The sequence below is a fragment of the Amphiura filiformis genome, chromosome 4, assembly GCF_039555335.1.
Source record: "Amphiura filiformis chromosome 4, Afil_fr2py, whole genome shotgun sequence".
Classification (NCBI taxonomy): domain Eukaryota; kingdom Metazoa; phylum Echinodermata; class Ophiuroidea; order Amphilepidida; family Amphiuridae; genus Amphiura; species Amphiura filiformis.
In genome coordinates, this window is record NC_092631.1 from 14,892,412 (window position 1) to 14,916,731 (window position 24,320).

General features: G+C 37.7%; 1 protein-coding gene across 1 annotated transcript; it reads left to right on the forward strand.

Moving 5' to 3' along the window:
- The first annotated feature begins 18,283 nt into the window (after positions 1–18,283).
- LOC140149994 (uncharacterized) lies at positions 18,284–23,996 on the forward strand. The gene is made up of 3 exons (XM_072171996.1): positions 18,284–18,479; positions 19,024–22,311; positions 23,850–23,996. Exons 1-3 carry the CDS (start codon positions 18,396–18,398, stop codon positions 23,994–23,996), a joined length of 3,519 nt encoding a protein of 1,172 aa, XP_072028097.1. The 5' UTR covers positions 18,284–18,395.
- The last annotated feature ends 324 nt before the right edge of the window (positions 23,997–24,320 follow it).

Consider the following 24,320-nt stretch of genomic DNA (forward strand, 5'->3'; position numbering starts at 1 on the left):
AAATTCAGGAATGGTTTGTTTACGACTTCTTGTGATGATTGGAATTTCTTTATACAGCGACAAAGCAGCGTATCTTATGATTGGTTTTTCACCTTCAAATATACAAAGTTTAACTTTTAGTAATAGGACTTTATTTCCTGAAGGCACCATATGTCGATCAACAATGCCTAAAACAGATGTTTTTCAAATTGTAAAAGTAGTGACATCTTTCGCCATTTTGTTATTCCTTTTGTATGATGAAGTCACCAGGAGAAAACCTTCCTTGTTACGTACTGCGAACTAATCACAGACCTTGATTGACAAGTGACGTTAAACGCTAACTATATAGTATAATTTATCCCTTTTATTTTAATGAATTACCTCGTGTAATGTTACATGTAAATATGTATATAAAAGGTAAAATAACCAAATTCTTAAGGGATCTAAAATGAGCGTTTATTGCGTTTCGACAGTATTTTTTGTGGGACATGAGAGCACCTCAGACCTATCGAATTGCAGTCTGAATACGAAGCATGTCTTTCTCTGATATCAAATAATTTTCATTTTTGAAAATCACAATATAATACAAATTTTATGACAAATTATAAAAATTTGATATTTTTCAAATTTTTGATATATAACAGTCCTCGAAGTAAATTATATAAATCTAATGACATATTCTTAAAGTGTATGTAGCAGGGAGGAAAAGCCGACGATCAATTGAAAATTTTGACCTTTCATATTGAAGATATGGATTTTTTCCCAAAAAAACCTAATTTTTTTTGGTGTTTTGGAAAAAAAAATCCATATCTTCAATACGAAAGGTCGAAATTTTCAATTGATCGTCGGCTTTTCATCCCACCTACATACTTTAAGTATAAATCATCAGATTTATAAAGTTTACTTTAAGTACTGTTAAATATTAAAAATATAAATTTTTAATGATTTGCCATAAAATGTGTATTAAATTACGAATTTCAAAAATCAAAATTATTTGATATCAGAATGACATTCTTCGTATTCAGAATGCAATTCGATATGTCTGATGTGCTCTAATGTCCCAATAAATAAATACTGTCCAAACGTTCATACCCCAGCCCTTAAGCATATCCCTAAAATAATATCGTTTGATAACTAAGTTATTGACAACAAATCTAACACGACAAGTTGCACTTATTGATGTTAACTCCGTTTAGTACATAACCATAAAGAAGTTAAACCAAACTGTCGGATTATTGTACAGTGAATATCCGTATATTAACGTACTAATAACACAGAAAGGGAAACTGCAAATTATTGAAACTAAACTTTCCATGACATTTTGGTTCGAAACTTGTATTAAGTTACATCTGTAGAAATGTGATTGTGCAGTTATTAAGGCAAATAAGCTACAGTAGATAAATTTATATGTATCTTGATGGCATTGCGTGTCATTTTGACTAAATTATATTCATGAAAATGTAAGAAACAATAGAGTCACTCTAACAAATCTAGATTAGATAAATTATACTAAATATCTCGATGTATTATCTTGGTGTGTATTATTCATCCCACGAAACGTCGTGTAAACGAGACGCGAGTTCCAGTATTTGATTTCATTTCAGAGCTTTAAATCTTGTCTTGATGTATGAACGGCTTCCATTTTGACAATTCATGAAAATAAGAAACACTACAGCTATATATATAGTTACACAGGTAAATAAGCTGGTTTATACCGGGAGATTATGTTATATCTTGATGCAATTGCCTATAAATATCTTGTTTGTTTGACTACTCATGGAAATGTAAGTGGAGTTACAAGTGCAAAAGCTTGCATTAATATGTAGATAAATACATATCTTTCTGTCATTGCCATTTTGACTATTCGTTAAAATGTAAGAAACATTTGAGTTACTCGGACAAATAAGCTAGATTAGATAAATATAAAATGTCATACATCCATGGTTTTGAACGAAACCCCGATCGTGTAAACGAAACGGAAGTTCCAGTAATTTTAATCGTACTTTTAATCTTGATGTATGATTGTCTTCCATTTTGACTATTCATGAAAATATAAGAAACATTACAGCTAGTTACACAGCAAATAAGCTAGATTATACTGGGGGATTATATAAATATGTAATAACTTGATTCCATTGCCTGTCTTTTTGACTATTGATAAAAATGTAAGAAAGTAGAGTTACACGGGAAAATAAGTAAGAGTAGCCCGGAAGATTAGATAAAATATAATATCTTGATGTCATTTGCTTGTCATTTTGACTATATTCATGAAAATGTAAGAAAGTAGAGTTACACAGGAAAATGAGTAAGAGTAGATAAATATGTGTAATATCTTCATGTTTAATTGCCTGTCATTTTGACTATTAATGAAAATATAAGAACAAAATAGAGTTACACAGACAAATAAGCATAATTATCCCAGGAGATTATATATATATGCAATATCTTGATGTCATTGACTGTCATTTTGACTATTCATGAAAATGTAAGAAAGTGGAGTTACACGGAAATAGGCTAAAGTAGATTAATGGACGTAAATGTAGCTGCCTGTTATTTTGAATAAATATGATATGTATGAAACGGTAGAGTTACACAGATAAGTAAGCTGAGTAGATATCGTGATATATTTGGCCAGTCATTTGGACTATTCATGAAAATGTAAGAAAGTAGAGTTACCCAGGCAAATAATCTAGAGTAGATTAATATACGTGATGTCTTGATGTCTTTGGATGTTATTTTGAATATTCATAAAAATGTATGAAACGGAAGAGTAACACAGACAAGTAAGCTAGAGTATATATCTTGATGTCATTGCCTGTCATTTTGACTTCATGAAAATATAAAGAAATGAGAGTAACACATGCAAATAAGGTGGAGTACATAAATAGACGTAATTTTTATCTTGATGTCTTTGCTTGTCATTTTGACTATTCATAAAATTATAAGAAAGTAGAGTTACACGGGCGTATAATAAGCTAGAGTAGATTAATAGACGTAATATCTTGATGTCTTTGCCTGTTAATATAACTATTCATGAAAATATAAGAAAGTAGAGTTACACGGGCAAATAAGTAGATAAATATACGTAATATCTTGATGTCATTGCATGTCATTTTGACTATTCATCATGTTCATAAAAATATAAAAACAATAGAGTTGCACAGGCAAATAAGCTAGAGCATATTGAAGAGTTGCACAGGCAAATAATTACTACAGTAGATAAATAATTATACGCAATATCTTGATGTAATTACATGTCATTTTCATGAAAATTTAAGAAACGATAAGTTTATACACTGGCAAGCAAGTAGATTAATCTTCTGTGTTGGAAACTTACCATGATGATAAGTGTCAATCCATCGTGAAATATATGTGTGGGGGATCAATCCATCGTGAAATATATGTGTGGGGGATAATCAGCCTAATTTGTCAAAAAATGGATTTACGGGGAACAAGGATTGATGCCTTTTTATTTCAAAATTAATGACAATTTGAATGACTTATCCTTCACTTTATTTATAAACTTATAAATTTATAAACAATTTATTTTATTTTTTACACTTTCGCTGGGATCACTGAATGGGACATCAATAGGTTGCTAATTTTTTATTATATTATAAATATTCCACTCTTTGAATAACCATTCCTTTAAAAAGGAATGGGGTACCCAATGGGAGCTTTGATGTAATTTGCTAGCTTTAAATGTAACCGTTTGGATAACATTTACTTTTTAAAACAATTGTAACTTTAGTATAGTAAATAAAGAAAGATTATGTGTAAACGTTGTTACCAGAGCCCTTAAAAGAACAAAAATGGATAATTTCCCCCAGGATTGATGCCCATGCCATAATGGGAACGTCTCCTTGAATGGAAACAAATACCTGTATAAAATAATATTTATATGGTAAGGTAAGAAATAATTCTATCACTAGGATCTGCAACATGCTAATCTATCAGGGCACAGTTCTTTTACCCCAATACATTTGCACATTCATTGAATGACCTTTTGAGTACAAAAACTCATACTCAAATTTCGCATTATGATTATGTAATTGAGGTTATTGGACTCCCGGGGGGCACTCCAACTTTGGAGGTGACGCGTATGTAGGGCTGTTAAGACCCCCTTTTTCAGCATCGCTGTCACCCAAAGAACCCATATTTTTTTACAAACAGATGCTCTGTCACCCAAAGACCCCCTATTTTTCCATTTGATCTGTCACCCAAAGACCCTTACAAGTTCAATTTGAACAGCAATTTTCATTTCATTTATCACTGATTTTGTTATTTATTTTGAAAAATAAAGAAATTTGAAGCCATTTAGAACTAAAATTTCGATTTTCGAGATTTCTGTGGCGCTGTTTCGGCTCTCACCCACTGAGATTCCATTTAAAAAAGGTCATGTTCTCACCCAATGACCCCATATTTTTTACATTTTGCTCTCACCGAATGCCCCTTAGTGCGAAAGTGCCAGCCCTACACCTATATCCATTTCATATTGAAGTGCCCCCCGGATTGAACTATGCCATTGGGTTGAGGCCATTGTGGTCCATAGTGTATTATGATAACTTTTCCACTCTTTGAATAGAAATTCCTCTTAAAAGGTATGGGGTATATAGTACCCAATGGGAGCTTTGAGGTGATTTTCTAGGTTTTAATGTAACCCTTTGGATAACATTTACCGTACTTCTTTCAAACAATTGTAACATAAGCATAGTAAATAAAGAAAGGTTAGGTAATGCAGGGCATATATTGCAATAGGACAGATGTAGACCTAAAATTATACCCGGTACTGCATGGGATGCAAGAGGATTGGTTTCAAATAAAAGGAATAAAGTTACTATTTCTGTTACTGAGTGAATGTTCTTCGTCATCCTGTAGTTTCAAAGAGAGTGAATTAAAAACTAGAACATACTTTTTGCGACGTTGAGTCTGGAACCATCAGACTACACAAGGCAATTTAACTGACCCGCTGGACTGGACTCCCCCGTGATAATAGTCTTGATGGCCCGGTGACCGGTCCGCGGTATTTTTTTCCGTAGTACCGGTCCCATGCGGGTCAGTTGCCTGATGTAGTCTGGTTCCAGTTGCAACGTCACAAAGTTGCAAAAAGTAAATAATTTCGAGTATTTAATTTAATTCCAAAACTCTCCATTTCGGTTACTTTTGTTAGGGCAAACATTTAATATTATTTGGGGGGGGGAGGGGGTGGAGCAGAATTAATCTAAACTCAACCCAGAAAGTATCGAAATGATTATAGATGGTCAGATATATCGGGAACTGAAATATATAGCAAAAAACTTTTTAATTTAATGTACGTGTATAAAGCGCAGCTTTCTCCTGCGCATTTTGATACCTCTTTTGTTGCTCCGATATCATTTGGTCGAGTTATGGGCGTTTGAGTGGCTTCAAGTCGGATTTTGAAAGTTGCACATAGCTCCTCAAAATGCGTTCGTCATTAACACCCCCACACACACCCCCGTTTATTGGTCACAGTACAACGTTTTTGGCTTGAATATGTGCAACTTTCAAAATTCGACACGAAATATTATGTATCAGGACGGCCAGCATCCCATAGGGCCAAGACTTCTCGGGGGAGGGGGGCAGCTGCCCCTTTGCCCCCCCCTCCGGCTATGCCACTGCCGTCTAGACTAGCATTATGATACCCTGAATGAATTGGCTATTACCATTGGCGTACGCAGGGGGGGTGTTACGGGTGTGAAACACCCCCCTTGGATCTGTCCAAAAAAATTAAAATGGGGGGAGAAAAGGCAAAGAAAGAGAGAGAGACAGAGAGAGAGATAGAGAGAGGAGAGAGAGGGGGGAAATGGGAAGAGGAGAGGAGGGAGATGAGCAAGGCATATGGGACATATTATTACATAACTACCCCGCCCACACAAATTTATCTCACCCCTAGGCCTATACCCGGTATTGACCGGAAACGTACGTAGCTGTACGTAAATGTGTCAATACATCAGTGTTAACACCCCACATCATTACACCTTTACCCTGGTAACGTACGTACGTAAAGGTTTTAATTGTTAATTGACATGGATATAGGGCCTTATGATGTTAAAACCAACACCTCTCCACATCACACCCCACACCCTACCCCCGGACCCTACCCCGGCAACATACGTAAAGGTTTTAATTGTGCAAATTTAGTTCGGGCCCTTTTTTCTGTTTGAAGCAATGATTTAAATAGTGTAAAAATTATGCACCAAATGGCTTCAATCGGACCTTCATTTTGCAAAATTTTCGAACTTCTGCAGGAGGCAAAACTCATGTTCACGAAAGGCTTCATGTACCGTTATTTCACTAATTTTCGGCTTTTTCAAACTAAAATTTTACACACTAATCATGCTAATAGTCCCAAAATGATCCACCAAATCGCTTCAATTAGGTCTTCATTTTGCAAAGGTTTTAATTCTGAGGGGGGCACATCCCCCCTCAGACACCCCCCCTGCACAGTGGATAAACAAGCAGCCATTTTGATTCTCAGTGCTTTGAATATTTACCAATTTGTGTTTAACACAATTTATAGGCCTACAACTGAAGAAAAAACTTGTTCACGAAAGGCTTCATGGACCGTCATTTCACAAATTTTCGGCTTTTTCAATTTAAAATTTTACACACTAATAGTGCCAAAATTGTCCACCAAATCGCTTCAATTAGGTCTTCATTTTCCAAAAGTTTCTAATTCTGAGGGGGCACACCCCCCCTCAGACTCCCTGCGTCGCGCAGGCGCGACGGGATGATGCTACGCGGCCATTTCTTTATTTTAGTATTTTTATCATCACACCCCCCTTAAAAAATTCCTGCGTACGCGCATGGCTATTACAAGTTCACGTGGGTCCATGTGGGATATTTTGACAGTATTTTATAAAGGCTATAATTATCGGTAGACTATCATTGTCGTCGGCTGTTTCAATAACTTGAAGCTCTCGCAGTTAAAAATGCTATTAGGAATGAAATCGAAACTCGACAGGCGGTTGACCGGCGGTTCCGTCTGATTTCCATTGTTTAGAACAATAAAAAATGGACGGAACCAGCGGTCAACCGCCGGTCGAGTTTTTATTTCATCCCTGAATTATTATTATCTGTTGTTATCACCCGCCAATCATCAATATCATAATTTGTAACATTGATGACCTGGCCGTGTCAATAATTGAAGCTCGTGCGGCTGGAATTGGAATATTAAGGTTTTGTTATTTACAGTATTTAAAAAATAATCATATATAAAGTCACGGAATCACGGAATGGGCCTTTAAAAAAAGGGGGTGGGGTATGAATGTTTGGACAGTATTTATTGTGAGCACATCAAACATATCGAATTGCATTCTGAATACGAAGAATGTTCTGATATCAAATAATTTTGATTTTGTGAAATTCGCAATGTACACATTTTATGGCAAATGATTAAAAAATGATATTTTTGATATTTAACAGTACTCGAAGTAAACTTTATAAACCTGATGATTTATACTTAAAGTGTATGTAAGTGGGATGAGAAGCCGACGATCAATTGAAAATTTTGACCTTTCGTATTGAAGATATGGATTTTTTTTTCCCAAAACACCAAAAAAAATCCATATCTTCAAAATGAAAGGTCAAAATTTTCAATTGATCGTCGGCTTTTCCTCCCAGCTACATACATAAAATTTGTATTATATCGCGAATTTCAAAAAATGAAAATTATTTGATATCAGAAAGACATTCTTCGTATTCAGAATGCAATTCGATATGTCTGATTTGCTATCATGTCCCACAAAAAATACTGTCGAAACGCTCAAAACGTTCATTCCAGATCCCTTAAATTAAAGCAAAAATGCGTGATTTGCATAATGACTAGGTTCCTATTCAAATGTTAGTTTTAACTGATAACATTGTTCTCTTTTAATTTCGAGCCTAACAAAATGAAGTAAAACGAAGAAAATTGCTTTTGATTCCAGCGCCTACAATGCGTGTATCGCCGATCGGGTTACATTATATTATTGCACGGAGCGTCACGCAGCTGGGACGTATGTTAGACGTACAGCGAATGATACACATGAGCTGGCATGACGTGTTAGCAAGCACTCGATAGGTGAACTCTGAATAAAATCGGAGATCTCCGGATTTAACTAAATTTTACTGTAATTAAATCACTTCGGGCTAAGTCTTTCACATGGTATCTTAGTACATCACAGTGGCATTACAATCATGCAAAAAGTAGAAATTCGATAAAAATTGCGTGCGTCGCTTGGAGCAAATCACACAATATGCCAGCAAACACAAAAACGTTTTAAAAACGTTTTATATAAGTTATATATTTTGGCTTTTGGTTTAGGTAAAAACGTTTTAATAACATTAAAATGTCGGGTTATATAAAGGTCATCAATATTTTTAAATGTTTTCAAAAAATGTTATTTTAAACTATTTTTGCAAACATTTTTAACATTATGTTAAAATGTTTGAACCCAGCAAACACAGAAATGTTCTTAAAATGTTTTTTTTTTCAAAACCTTTTTTAAAATAACATTTAAATGTCGGGTTATATAAAGGTCATGAAAACGTTTTTAAAACGTTATTGAAAATATTTTGGGCAAACATTTTTCGCAAAATATTTTTTCAACTCCCAAAATAACATTCTATTTAGAATGTTTTGTATCAAGTTTTCAAGAATGTTTTTGGAATGTTATTAAAACGTGTTTATACCCTTTATATAACCCGACATTTAAACGTTTTCTGACAACCTTTTATAACCTTTTTCGAATGATGTCGAAAACGTTTTGTGTTTGCTGGGATGGCTTTAATTGGATAGTATAATAGATATTTGTGTCATTTTGTTATCTATTTCACAACAATATTTGATTGTGTATTGGTATAGGCAGCTATAGGATGTGTGTACATTGGCGTATCTGCCGAGGGCAAGGAATTTCCACCATGGCAATATCCCAGGTACGCTAATGTGTGCGTATGCTTACCATGCGTAATAGGTCTGTCACACTACACCGAATAGGTCTTCCGTACAAGAAACGGATGGCATTTTAGTAAATCCGTTGTTGTTCGTCAATGATCGTTTTATGTTCTTTTTATGTCCTGCTATCATCCGCCAAATGCGTTTCGTGTTAGGTGATGTTCGTTAAGTCCGTCGGCAAGTTTGTGCATGCACAAAACTTGAAACGGAGTGTACCGAATACACATGTTCGGTATTTATCCGATGTGTGTTCGTATGGTGCTGCATATTGCCGGAGTTTGTTCGCTCTCCTTTCGTTCATGTTCGTTCTTTGTTCGTTGCACTCGGCCCGTGTTCGTTGCAAATACGTTCCTGTGAGGCCTTCACCACCGGATAGCATATTTTTGCATTCGGTGATGTACGTTGACCCAGACCGTCTTAGTGTCACACTACACCGGATCGGTCTTCCGTATAAGAAACGGATGGTATTTTAGCAAATCCGTTAGTGTTCGTCAATGTTCGTTTTATGTTCTTCATATGTCCTGTTATTATCCGCCAAATGCGTTTCGTGTTAGGTGATGTTTGTTTAGTCCGTCGACAATACGTTTCAAGTTTTGTGCATGCACAAAACTTGAAACGGAGTGTGCCGAATACACATGTTCGGAAGTTGTCCGATGTGTGTTCGTACTGTTCTGTATAATACCCTGGGTTTGTTCGTTATTCTTTCGTTTATATACCGCAGGTGTAGGCCTATGGCGAACATGTGCATCGATCATGGGGGGGGGGACTTTCTGAAGGGTGTGTGACGCAATATCATATTTCCCCCAGTACTTTAGTGACTGACAAGTAGAAAAAAGTGGGAAAGGAGAGAAAAAAGAAAAGAAAGTGAGAAAAATTGAAGAGAGAAGAGAAGAGAAAAAGTTAAATTGCACGTAATTTAGTAGTAGGCCTATGCATGTAAGTAGTATTGAGGGAGGGGCACTTTCTGAAGGGTAGAGGACGCAATATCAAATTCCTACCAGTTTTAGCGATTGACAAGAAAGAAAAAAGAAGAGAAAACATGGAAAAGGTTAAATTGTATACGTTATTGAGTAGGCCCAGGATAGTAGTACTAGTAAGCCTAAGTATAGGCCTGTGATTATTATAGACAGTGCTTAAATGTGGTTCCTTGGCCCAAAAGCCTGTGAAAATTACTGCCGGCCAGTCCATATGCAGGGCCCGTGATATTTTGTCCCCAAAGTCAGTATTTAAGACTGATTTATAGGTCTATTCCTGACTTTAACATATCAATCCATGCATGCTTTACCTGAAATTACGAGTCTGAAGTCTTATATCTAAGTGTCAGTGGATCAGTGTAACATTTTAAATTTTGCAAATTCAAATCGGGCCTTCTTTGTTTTTTGTTTAAGGCAATAATAGTGTAAAAATGAGGCACCAAAAATAATTTTACAAATTTTCCATTTTTAAAACTAAATTTATACACAATAGGCCTAGGCCTAATAATGTAAATAGGCCCTACAGTCCCCATGCAAATGGCTTCAATTGGACCTTCATTTTCAAAAATGGACAAGTCTTCCTTTTTGCTTCTGCTATGGACATCCACGTGTTATTTGTAAAACAATTGTTTATATTATACAATAATGGTGAAAACTTTTCAATGGCTTCAATTAGGCTTTCGTTTCACCACATTGCGGCTGTTTCAAACTAAAATAGTACCCAATAATAGTGCTAAAATTGATCCAAAAAATGACAAATGGCTTCAATTGGGCCTTCATTGTCCAAAGGTTTCTCACCTCTATTGCCCCCGGACGCTGGTTGCCCTGATATATCAGATTTGTAGCCCTTTTGTACTTATTAGCCAATATTTGACCATTTTCGTCAAAATTTACCCCCTTAAAAGTTGTCTTTCCCCACTTTGTTCACGCTCTGAAAAAGTGCTTGCCACGTCACTGCCTCTAAGGGGTCAAAAACCCTCTCAAACACCCTCTCCTCCCCCACTTTTCTGATAGGGTGGACGTCCCTGTTGGTGCCACATGCGACGGATTCGCCGGTCATTTGTCGGACGTTGAACGATTGAATATAAAACGCCTGCAGGATTATTAGCGGCCACAACGCATAGAGAGACGAACGGGAATCGGACCCCAAATGCGGACATTTGTCGGACGTTGACCCCCAAATCCGGTCATTTGTCGGACGTTGAACGATGGCATATAAGACGCCTGCAGGATTATTAGCGGCCACAACGCATAGAGAAACGAACGGGAATCGGACCCCAAATCCGGTCATTTGTCGGACGTTGAACGATCGGATATAAGACGCCTGCAGGATTATTAGCGGCCACAACGCATAGAGAGACGAACGGGAATCGGACCCAAAATCCCACCGAATCTTCTGCCGGACTGGTGATTTTTCCACCGAATAAAATATTTTTGTATTCGGTGATGTACGTTGATCCAGTCCGTCGTAGTGTGACAGACCTATAAAGACCCATTCAGCGATTTGCTCATCGGGAGGATCGTAAAAATTCATCAAAATTCACGTTTTGGCTCCTTTGTTACTGTCATTATTTTGTACTAACATATAGCCTGCAAGTGGTTAAGCTTACGTTAAAGACAATAGACATTTTAGACGAATCTGTTATTTGGGCTTTGGCAGTGGCGTACCGTGGCCGCTCGTACCCGGGGGCTGAAGGAAATTCAATTTTGCTGCCCCTTCCTCAACAGCCCGAAAAATATTTTTTTCGGGCGTTTGAAAAAGTGAAGAGCAAAAAAAGCCCCCCAAAAAAAAAATGCGCGCATGTTTGGTATGAACGATAGTATTTTTGTGGGACATGATACTGATGAGAGCACATCAGACCACAGAAGCAGACATCGAATTGAATTCTGAATATCCTCTGATATCAAATAATTCGCGATATAATACAAATTTTATGACAACTTATCAAAATTTTATATTTTTCATATTTTTGATATTTAACAGTCCTCGTAAACTTTTTAAATCTAATGATATCTACTTAAAGTGTATGTAGCTGGGATGAAAAGCCGACGATCAATTGAAAATTTTGACCTTTTATATTGGAGATATACATTTTTCCCAAAAGACCTAATTCTTTTAGTGTTTTGGGGGAACAAAATCCATATCTTCCCAGCTACATACACCTTAAGTATATCATTAGATATGGAAATTTTTATGTTTCATTTCAAAAATACCTAATGACAATTTGAACGACTTATATCCTTCACTTTCACACAATTTTAATTTTGTTACACTTACGCGGGGAATGGGCCTTTAACATAAACAATGATAATGGTTTATGTTTGCCGTCGCCGATGTCGCAACATTCGTAGAATAGATATTATTAGAATTAAAGAGTGGAAATCCCCCACGTTCGCAATACGCTGGCTATAAAAATCGCACCGGGTTCAAAACAAAATTATACCAGTCTTGGAAGTCGAATCTATGCATACGTCAGGCAGGGGAGAAGGGGTGAATGCGATTTTATAATTGGACCCAAGCGTGTATGATTTAATATTTTGTGAAGTGCAGTGTGGGGTGAGTACCGTACCTAAAGACTGTATTGTTTCAATTAATTTTCTGTATTCCGTCAACGGTGGTCAACCAATCTATTGTTGTACAAGGAGCTACAAGACTCAGTGGCAATACAAACGATCGAATTTGGTGTTGAAATGAGCAAAATTTTGTGTTACACCTTTTCAATGTAAAATTAATTTTCTCGGCCAAATGAAAAGCAATAATTTTCATTTTTCAGTAAATGGCATGACTATATTGCTTGGTACTGTAATTTTTTTTATCAAACCTTGAAGTTAAACTTTGCCCAGCGAGCTTTTTTGGGGGTCAACGTTTTTGTTTTTCAAAGTAACATAATTCGCTAACGAAAGATATTTCCCAACTTTCTTAACCACATCATATAAAGCTAGAGTTTTGTCAGAATTTCGATTTTGATTGCACTATAGATTTGATTTTTCAATAGAGGCTATCCGTGTTCTATAAGATGCATATCCTATCAGCAACTGCTATACCTTGTTTAGGATTTTCAAAAGAAGTACCTGCATGTGCAACCATGATCATGACGGTTTCAACATAGCCCGCCAAAGTCATGCAAGTACCTCCGAGGTCGTGCATTGAATTGGTTGGAATGAGGAATACTAGTATACTACGGGAACCAGCGCCTTTTGTTAGAAGTCACACATGAGTAACGTGGATAACCTCTGTTCCGACTGCCAATTTTGTCAAAATCAACTCGCGAATGTTCCAATGGATGGATGATTTTACAAGCTAGTAGAAATATCGATTATTTCTGCAATTAAATTCTGCTGGTTATTAAATGAAGTATTGGTTAGTAGAGAGCAGGTCGTTTGAGGTAATTGAGGTATTGGGTAGTCCCCTCATGACGTCATCGTTTGTCATTAACATAATGGTTACCAGATGACGTAGGCCTAATCGTTGTTTTGGGCATACATTTATTTGTTTGTGTGGTTGTTAGGATACACCCATACTCATTTGGCATAGTGATAGAATTGAATAGAATTTTTTCATTCCCTTTTTTTTTTTGTTATTCAGTGAAAATGATGTTTTAACTGATAAATCGTAAGGTTTATTTAAAAAGACACAAGGAAAAAAAAAACACACTAATATTTTAAATGCACTTATTATTTTATTAACAACATTCTTTTATCATACAATACACAAGGTACAGTCTTAGTCTTAACTTGAAATTAAAATTTGGTTCTCGTCCCCTTTTTAATTTTTTTATATATCAATTTTGAACTGCTTTAGGATGCAGATATATATGAAGGATCCCTTCAAGTATTTTGTGGTACTCAAGGTATGGTTTTTAATATCCCTCAGAATCTTGACATTTGAAGAAACGAAAGAAAACGGGCCTCCTCCTTTTCTCGGGCACTGTTGGAAAAGACCGAATGCTAATTTTACATTGAAGAAAAATAAACTCCCTCATTAATATCATGATATATCATGAAAATCCTCTGGACGAGAACAAAAACATTAATTTTATGCAACCATAGATTATGCAGCCATAGACCTCATGAACTCCCAGGGTAAAGTATTTATACATGTAGCAATGTTATACTTTGCTTAGGTTTATCAATAATTTTATATAATATTATACTTATCATGCTTATTTACACATTTATCCTCACTTTGTCCAAAAGTATCATGGTGAAGTCGAAGTTTAATATCGTATTATCTGGAATGATTTATTTAAACTGGTAAATTACAAACTCAATTTTGATATCAAATTTATAGTTTTAATCTTATGTTTGGTACTGCCAATGACAGGTTACGTAGTCCCCTCCGCAGCCAGTTTGGTTACGCTCCCTGCTTGTGTGGAATTTAATGTTATGCAGTACGAGTAGATTTTAGGTAGTGAATCCAACTGAATTTTGCAGCTTTGAAAAACTTTATTTTGATGAAACGAAGAGTGGTGCTTTGACCTTTGATGTTATAGTGCTTTGTCATTTGGTTTAATGTATATTGGTTAAAGGGTAACCGACCATTTCCTGATTAATACTAATGTGATATTTAGTTCGCACGAAATAGTCGTGCGGAAGATTTGTTTTCATGCCAGAAACGGCCTTGATGCACGTGAAACGGTGAAATGACAAAAACCAAGACCCGAAATCGCAGTGTAAATGCTACCAGAGTGAGTCACTCTCCCTTAATATTAATAGGGAGTTACTAGCGCTGATGTCGCAACATTATTCGAAGTACATGGTGATTTATGAAAACAGGGAAATCCCCAACTTCGCAATCTCTTTTTCGTGTATGATTATTCCTGAACCATGAAATGGTCTCAGCCTGTAGGGACGCGCCATTAGACTTCAAAGTCTAATGGCTTTAGAAAGTTGGGGTCGGAAAAAAGGTGTTTTTTTTAATTTCATGCATTTCTACACATAGGTGGGGAATGGTTTTATTTTGCTCATATAGTGGGGGAAGTGCGTCCCTTAGTCTAGCTTGCTTACTTCTCTACTTCCTTACTTACTTACTCGGCAACCTATTGGTCTGAAATGGACATATCTCCAAATTCCACGAAGGTATGACCCCCAAGTGGTGTCAAATGAAAGAGAAATAATACTAAAGAATATAATAACAATATTTCCCCACCCGGTGGTGACACTCATCATAAGAAATAAAATTATGGGTCATTTTCATATCTCCAAATGCCAAAAAGGTATGACTCCCGAGTGGTGTCAAATGAAAGAGGAAACAGTAAAGAATATTTGTTAAAAATTATTCCCCCACCGGGGGTGACACTCCTCATAAGCCCATGGTCGGTATTTATATTATTAGGTACCTTTCAAATCTCGAAATGCCAAAAAGGTATGACCCCCTGAGTGGTGTCAAATGAAAGAGAACAAAGTAACGAATATAATAATAATAATTTCCTAACCGGGGGTAACACTCCTCATAAGATCTGGGTCAATATTCATATTTGGGGTTCTTTTTCATATTTCGAAAAATGGCCATATCTCGAAATGCCGTGAAGGTTATGTCCCCACCCCCCAAGTGGTGTCAAATAAAAGAGATCAAAGTAAAGATAATAATATAAAATATTTCGACACCCGGGGGTGACACTCAGTCATCATAAGACCGTGTTCAATTTTCATATAGGCCTAGGTCCTTTTCATATCTCAAAATGCCAAGAAAGTATGACCTCTTGAGTGCTGTCAAATGTGAGAGGAAAAGGTAAAGAATAATTATTTCCCCACCGGGGGTGACACTCCTTATAAGTCATGGGTCAGTATTCATATTTAGGTCCTCTTCACATCCCAAAATGTCAAGAATGTATGACCTCCAAGTGGTGTCAAATGAAAGAGAACAAAGTAAAGGAATATAATAAAAACAATTTTCCCACCGGAGGTGACACTCCTCATAAGACCTGGGTCAATAACTTAAGCCACATGGGTTCAACTATAGTGCGGTAACCGCTCTATAGTATTAGACAACGGTGCATAGGCAATAAAGTCTTATAGTTTTTAAGTTCCGTAGTCCCCTCATTGGCACAACATGAAAACTTGATTAATCTATAAACGATATGTGTGGAAATCAATATCAAAAAGTTCTCTTTCAAAGAGTGGACATTAATGAGTTATTTCAATCCAAATTTGGATTCAAACACCATGTACCTTCCTGTATCTGTATGTAGCCTATTTTCTTAGACTTCTACGTAGTCCACTTGCCCATTGTATACGCTGGCTATTACATTTAAGCATAAAATTCTGATTTGTATTAATTTGTGTGCAATTGATAGATTTTCACATCTGACCTTTTCACTCACCGTACTCCTTCTGTGTTCGCGCTTTCTCGGGCTTTCAACATGTTCAATAAACTGGTAGATTCCAAAATCAGAATTGTTCAGTATTGAAATGAGCCATTACATATTCATGCAAGATAGGCCTATGTTATGTTACATTCAACAATATAGGCCTATACGTATACTTTACTTTTACTGTCACTAATTATATAAACTCTTTATGACCATTTTACTGTTAGTTTTAATAAACATCAGTATAATTTTGAGTCCAACAGGATGCGTTAATCATGATAATAACATATTTTTATTGATCAGAATTCGACTATGCATATGCCTAGTCTAGTATTTTCTATCTAAGTTTTTACATTATTATTATTATTTTGAAGTCATGCAACACGCCATATACGTAATAATAGGCCTACCGTATTGTTTGTAATAAACGCCCCGGGGGTGTTGCATTTTTCCAAATTGGGGCGTTTATTGAAGGTGAATTGTCAGTGACAACACAGGGGCACTCACAATAATAGGCAATTGAACCCTACTGGTAGCGCTGTGTTGTAGATATAGGAGATGAACTAGTTAGCGTCATATATGAAAAAGTATAAAAGCTATGATTTTAGTACTTGCCTTATGTTTTAATTACTTATTCTTTTCAAAATATCTGAATTTTCAACCCAGTACAAGCTTTAATAACGGGGGACCATACATTTGTATGAGAAAGAAATACACTATCTATATCCAAACTCCCGTGTTATTCCAATGCACATTTTGCTTCACCGGGCCGCCCTGGCTTGGTCGCATTTGCAAGAGGGGTGTCACGAAACCGTAATAGGTACAAATTTAGTACTTTCTGTCAATCAAGTATGGTTTATTCTCTACATGTCAATCTTAAAATCGTTAGCATAGTCCTTATAATAATGGGGGACCGCCTTGATGAGTAAATGGCAGCAAACCAATGAAAAATACCCCCAAAACCCAGTCAGTGGAGCTCCGCCCGTACAATGTCAATAGCGTCATTATCGATTGGATTAGTTGACCGTAGCGGACAATTCGATCGCTCATTGGATTAATATTATCATGTGGTAATAAATTTGCGTTGGACAATCGATTACTATAATGGTTAATATTGCATATCTCGGTTTAATCTTCACTAAGCGGGTTTATGGCTGGAAAGGTCACGGTGAATTTGTCGTGGTACATAACTGCACTATGTATGTGATTGTCGGCAAATTGCCGTAAGTGCATCATGAATATACGGCATAAATAACGCCCTCTGTTAAGGTTACTGTTGGTCAATGTTACATTAAGGTCACTGTTGGTCAATGTTACATTAAGATTAATTTGAGTCGAAATTACCCCCTCTGTTGGTCAATGTTACATTAAGGTTACTGTTGGTCAATGTTACATTAAGGTTACTGTTGGTTAATGTTACATGAAGATTACTCTTGCTTGGAAAAACAGTGGCATGATCGACGGGAATTATATAAATAAACATAATTTTTCACCAGGTTCACCTGTGCCTTAATCACATGGCCACGTGAGCTTCGTGATTAGGTTGATTGAAATTCTTACCTATAAGCGGTCACTTAAACTTATCTCCTCCCCGCAAATAGCACTTAGGGCCATGAATGCGAGAAATAAATTGCCATCCTCCCTGTAGAGGAAATATAACATGGCAAAACAGTGCACGATCGACGGGAATTAAATAAATAAACACAATTTTTCACAGGTTTGCCGTCTTGCTATCTTGCCCTGCGGGCCCTTCTATATTGGAACTCCATCAGTAAAGAACTCAAGTATGGGAGTCTGTGGCCCTGCGGCCATGTTTTTTTGTTGATACTGTCGGTCATGCATGCGCCCTTGATGTTTTTTGTTCATACTGCTAGGCCCAGCTCTATAATTATGATAGGCCTATGGCCATAAAAGTTCGGTTGAGAAATATTAATTTTGCAGATCCATTTTGTTTTGTGCGTTTGTTTGCTTTTTTTGCATTGTTTTTTTTCCTGGTATGTTGAAAAATTTTCTAAAAGAAGGTTTCTAATTATATTTCTCAGGAACTTGTAAACCTAATCTACTCTGCAACCTAGACTGACGCCCTCATACATCAACTCTGGGTTGAAGCATCACCCGATATAGGCCTACATGCGTACTTGGTAGACGTCGAAAGATTCAAGCTACTCTGCAATCATGTTTGCTGTGATACAGAGGGCTGCGCTAGGGAGAGTGGCCCAGATTGGAGCTCTCTATGATATTAGAACAGAAAGTTTTCTGGTAAGAAAGTGATTGAACTTTAAACAAATTAAAATGAATTTGACAAATTGACAACACGTTCGAGGGGTTTAAGACGGTTGGTATACTCTCGCTAGACGACAAGTTCACGGCTAGATATCACATGCAGGGGCGTAGCTTATAGGATTTGTAGCGCGCGCCTGGATGAAGGAAAATGATTGGCTCCTAGTGCTCGAAGGGGAGTAAAGGGGCCGAGAGGGGCCGAGAGGGGGGCAAGTGATTTTCGGCAGGCCAAGAGGGTGGGAAGCAATTTTGGCACGCCGTTTGGAAATTTTGCTCCTTAAAGTTGGGACATTTATACCAAATACTGAACAAAAAAATCAGGTTCGAAAACAAGTAACCGGAAATTTGTTGCCTTTGGCCGCTCAGACAACTGACCATGATACATTACTGAACATATAACATACTTGGACCCCTGTGGATCAATGATCGATATCAAGACTATAGTAATGAGAATAATTGATGTTGGTTTATTTGATTGATGATAATAAATTAGTGATATAATTTACATGGATTTGTTTTTCAGGGTGATACGCTCTTTGGCTCAAAGATGGGAGACGAAGCTGTAGACACCATGGATCTTGGGAATACCTCAATAGAACTTGTATTGACAGACAGCGTACAAGAGAAGTTCAACAAACTTGAAGTAGAGGCTGAGCTTCAGGTGAGTTTGTTGGCAGGCCTCGTCAAGTTGAGCGGATCAGGGGCATATCTTGGGGAGGAAAGAAAAAGCGCTATGGCCCAAAGTATGAGTCTGCTTTACAAGTTGAGAACCGTCAATGAGGAGATTATGCTTCGCCAGAATAAGGATAAGATAGACATTGACATTCTGTCACCTTCGAATGGACAGCCCGTCAATGCAACTCATGTTGTTGTTGCCATTGATTGGGGAGCAGTTTGTTCGGTTACCTGTGAATACGAAAACGAAGAAGATGAAGATGTCACCGAAGTCAAAGGAGCTCTGAGTGCTGAGATTGAAAAGCTGAAAGCGCTAATTGATGTCAAAGGGTCTGCTAAAGCAGCATATGATGATAAAAACAAGGAAAGCCACAAAAAGTTCACCTTTAAATGCAAAGCAGATGTTACAGCTCCAGACAAAGACCTCCCAGTTACATTCGAAGGTGCGGTGGAACTAGCAAGAAATCTCCCAAATCTCGTTAAGGGCACAAACAACGGGAAGGGGGTTCCGTTAACCTACATGTTGATGCCACTGGATGCTATCGTCAAGATGTGTAGGCTTCAAGTACAGATTGAAACACAATATAGAGCAATCGATGAAGATATAATCAAGAAGTGTGCACATATCGTGGAAGGAATCACGAAGAAGAGGCAAACGCTCTATGATATTCATAGAGATCTACATGTCTGTGCAGACTATGTCGCAGAAGGATCTCTAGTTAGAATTGATGATATATTGGAGAAGTTTGTTGTGGAAGAATCTGGTTTCAAGGCAAGGCTTCAAAAGTTAGTGAAGAAAGTAAGATCGGGGGATGAAAACGTTTCTTCTCTTGAAGCATTCCTTAGTAAAGAGTTCTCTGACACATCTTTCATCTCAAAGTACAACGATCAAATTCGGGGATTTCAAAAAGATTTCAACAAAGTAAAATCTATCAAATCATGGAAGAGCAAAGGAATCATCTACGTCGGAAGAAAAGATATTCCAGTTTTGGATGACAGAAGAAACGTCTATGTGTTCTACAAGACTGCCAACGAAGATGACAAGGATAATCATGACAAGAATCAAGAGTTCTTTTTGCGACTACAGAAGACGTATGCAGAGAAGAGAAACTACAAATTTATCATTGTAGACCAAGAAATAAGAGAGGATCTTTGGCCAGCTGGCAAAGAGAAGGCAAGCGTTCACATGTTTATAGACGGCAGAGTAACATCAATGGACCTGTATGCCAAAGAAGGCCAAGACTCAGAAATGTGTCTGATCAAATTCGATAGGCCGGTTTTCGAACAAATACGCCCAAGCAACCGAGCACGTGTCAAGCTAAGATGTCCAAATGCTTTGACCGGAAATGGTGAATGTACAGGTAACCCAGTCATCTGGATGTGTTCCAAATGCAAACAGGTGGTTGAATATGGCATAGAAACCAAACTCCTTTACTGCAAATGCGGCAAATCGAATCCTAAAAAATCACGCTTTCGCTGCAATGAGAAGGATCACGGCATGGATTATGTCAAGTATCCAGATGATATTCTAGCTGATGAGTTGTCTCGGCTTAGGGCAATGCAGGAGAAAAACATATTGATCCTCGGCGAGACAGGAGTTGGCAAATCTACATGGATCAATGGTTTTATCAACTACAATTACTTCACTGATTTGCTAGAAGCTATCAATTCTAGGCAATTCCATGTTCTAATACCATCCAGTTTCACATTCACACAACAAGGAGAAGAGAAGGAGATATTGATTGGCGAAGCTGACACCAACGAGAACATGGAAGCTGGAAAATCTGCTACCAAAGAGCCTCGTTCCTATGTTTTCCACGTAGGTGATCAGATAATTCGCTTGATTGATACACCAGGAGTAGGGGACAGTGAAGGTATAGAACAAGACAAGAAAAACTTCGACAACATACTGTCATACCTGACTTACTACCAAGAGATCCATGCTGTGTGCATACTTCTCAAGCCGAATAACTCGCGTCTGACAGCGATGTTCCGCTTCTGTATCCAAGAGCTGTTGGCTCATCTGCATTCATCGGCCAAAGACAACATTGTCTTCTGCTTTACAAACGCTCGAGCAACATTCTACCAACCTGGGGACACTTTGCCTGCCCTAAATAAAGAGCTTGACAAAAGAAAGGTCGGGATTAAAGCTACCCCATACAACTACTTCTGCTTTGACAATGAGCCTTTTCGGTTTTTGGCTTGTTTAAAAAATGGAGTGATATTCAGTCAAGAAGACATAAACACTTATGCTGAAAGCTGGAACAGAGCTGTTGAAGAAACGAAACGCCTCTTCGACCATATCAGCACATTGAAGCCGCACAAAGTAAAGAATACTTTAAATATGAACGAGGCTCGAAGAATCATCGTAGCTATGAGCAAACCCTTAGCAGAAGTTGCCAAGACAATCCAACAGAATGTTCAAAGTGGTATCGAGGCCAAAACGCAAATTGATCTGTACGACAAAGATATGGATAGCTTAAAAGCTGATCTAAAGATTCATGGATTTGGCCTTAAGCAAGTACAGTTAGGCTATCCCAGAACGGTCTGTGCAGACGCCAAATGTATCAGATATGTTCAAGTTGGTAAAACTCGTGTTCAGAACACGATCTACGAGCAAATCTGTCATCACCATTGCGGTCTGAGTGGCATTCCAACAGAAACAACAAATGACTCCAGGTTGCAACGTTGTTGGTGTATTACTGGGAATAATCAATGTCGTCACCGGGAATGTGGACACCATTACACCACTCACATGCACATCACATATAGCTCAGAGGTATTTGAAGAAGAATTCTTATCTGATGAAGTTCAAGCACAAATCGATCAAAAGAAAAACGACAAAGAAACAAAGGAGGCTTACAAAGAAGCGATTGATACCAAAAATAGAGAATTGACGGAAGAGCAAGAAATCATCATGAAAACAAGCGCCAAATATGGCTCTTTCCTCAAAGCAAATGCTATCATACCCTACAATGACGCAGTTGCAGACTACCTGGACATGTCCATTGAACAGGAAAGAAACAAGGCAAAGGCAATCAGAAACGACCCACTGCTGGACAAAATGCAAAGTATGAAGAGCCAGTACGAACACGAAAGGAGTATCCTGGATAACGCAATAAGCCAAATCGCTATTGTAACTTCCGGTTTTTTTAGGACACTTTGCCCTTTGACCTATCTGGAAAATTCGGGTTTTGTGCGTACAAAATATAATTTAAAACTTGTTACTAGAATAAAAAAAAAATAAAAAAACATTATTATTAAATGAATTAATTATTTAAATATTTTTAATGATAACATTATGACAATAATAAATAAATTATTAATAATTACAGCAATTTTCCCGATAGGTCAAAGGACAAAGTGTCCTAAAACTGCAAAAACTGTCCCACAATGCATTGCAAACTTCCAATGCCGATTGGGCTTATTGCCAGTAACTCTGGCGAAAATATACATACCCCAGAGGAGGTTATGAAGCTTCAGGAAGAGCTCTTTCGTCTTAAACACATGGGAAAAACTTTAAAGGATCTTTTTCATGGAATTTCTATCTCAAGGTCAGCCAACAACATTGCATTCGAAGAGAAGATTGCTCCTATTCGACAAAATGTTCGACAAAATAAGCGAGCATTCAACGCGGAGACTGATCCGAGTGGACAGCATAACAAGAAGGCGAAGACAACCATTCTGGGGTTCGAACTTCCCAGTTGGCCAAAATGGTAAGATCCGGACATATCTAATAGAACGGTACTCCATCTGTTGTTTTAAAAGAAAGTGCCCGACGGTGACTGACCTGCTCAAAACACTGAACTCAGGTTTTTTTTAATTTTGCGTCTGGACGGAGACCCTACCCAGCTTTTTAACACAACATCAGAAATGACAACTTCATCTACCATTTTTACAACATAAGCTGCAGTGACATTCTTCTCCAGTGCAGTTCTCATTGTTGATCTGCTCAAAACAAGAACTCAGCTTTTTATTATATGGACGGAGGACCCTGCCTAGCTTGTTGACACAACATCAAAACATAACAGCTGCATCTTCAATTCCGGAAACATCCGATGCAGTAGGATTCTCCTCCTCACTGCAACCAACTCTCCCCATTGTTTTACAAGAACAGTGCTCCTGTGATCAGTTTTTTTGTGTTTGGATGGTGGATCCTGGCCCTGCATGCCCAGCTAGTTGACGTTACATCAAGACAAAACAGTTACATTTTACCTACCTGTACCATTACTATATCATTAGCTGCAGTAGTAGTCTCTTCCTCACCGCAACCAACTCCCTCGCTTGTTATACAAGAACAGTGCTCTATGGCGACATGCACAAAACACTAAACTCAGTTTTATTACGTCTGGACGTATGAAGGCCTCTGCCTAGCTTGTTGACGCATCATCAAGAATAACAGCTGCAACTACCATTCCTACATCAGTTGCTGTAAAATGCTCTTTAGCTGCAGCAGTACTCTCTTCCTCGCTACAAACAGCTCCCTCAGTTGTTAAATAACAGTGCTCTATGGCCACATGCACAAAACACTGAACTCAGTTTTTTACATCTGGACGTACGAATGCCGCCTCTGCCTAGCTTGTTGACGCATCATCAAGAATAACAGCTGCAACTACCATTCCTACATCAGTTGCTGTAAAATGCTCTTTCTCACTTCATCTGTTATTTTAAAAGTGCTCTTTTAAACACAGAACTCAGCGTGTTGACGCAACATTCTACGAAACAGCTGTATCTACCATCCTGCAGCAGAATTCTCTTCCTCATCTCACGGCAACCAACTCCGCGGTCCACCTGTTGTTTTACAAGAACAGTGCTGTTTAGCGATCTGCTCAAAAATGAACTCAGCTTTTTGTGTCTGGACGGAGGCCCCTGCTGTAGTCCCGGCTGTAGTGCACTCTTCCTGACTGTAACCAACTCCACGTGTTGTTTACAAGAACATTGCTCTGTGGTACAGAAACATTGACAGCACTCACTACGATCGAACGGTGCTCCTTGGTGACTTCCTCAAAAACACTGAACTCCACTTGTTGTGTTTGGACGAAGGTCCCTGCTGCTGTAGAATGTAATATTCTTCCTCACTGCAACCAAATCCGCCTGTTATTTACTAGAACTGATAGAAACATTGCCAGCTACATCAGATACAGC

Coding starts and splice junctions, on each gene's coding strand:
- LOC140149994 (XM_072171996.1), top strand. CDS start 18,396: ATGTTTGCTGTGATACAGAGGGCTGCGCTAGGGAGAGTGGCCCAGATT. Junction 18,480..19,023: donor TTAGAACAGAAAGTTTTCTG/GTAAGAAAGTGA, acceptor TTTGTTTTTCAG/GGTGATACGCTCTTTGGCTC. Junction 22,312..23,849: donor CAATAAGCCAAATCGCTATT/GTAACTTCCGGT, acceptor TTATTTTAAAAG/TGCTCTTTTAAACACAGAAC.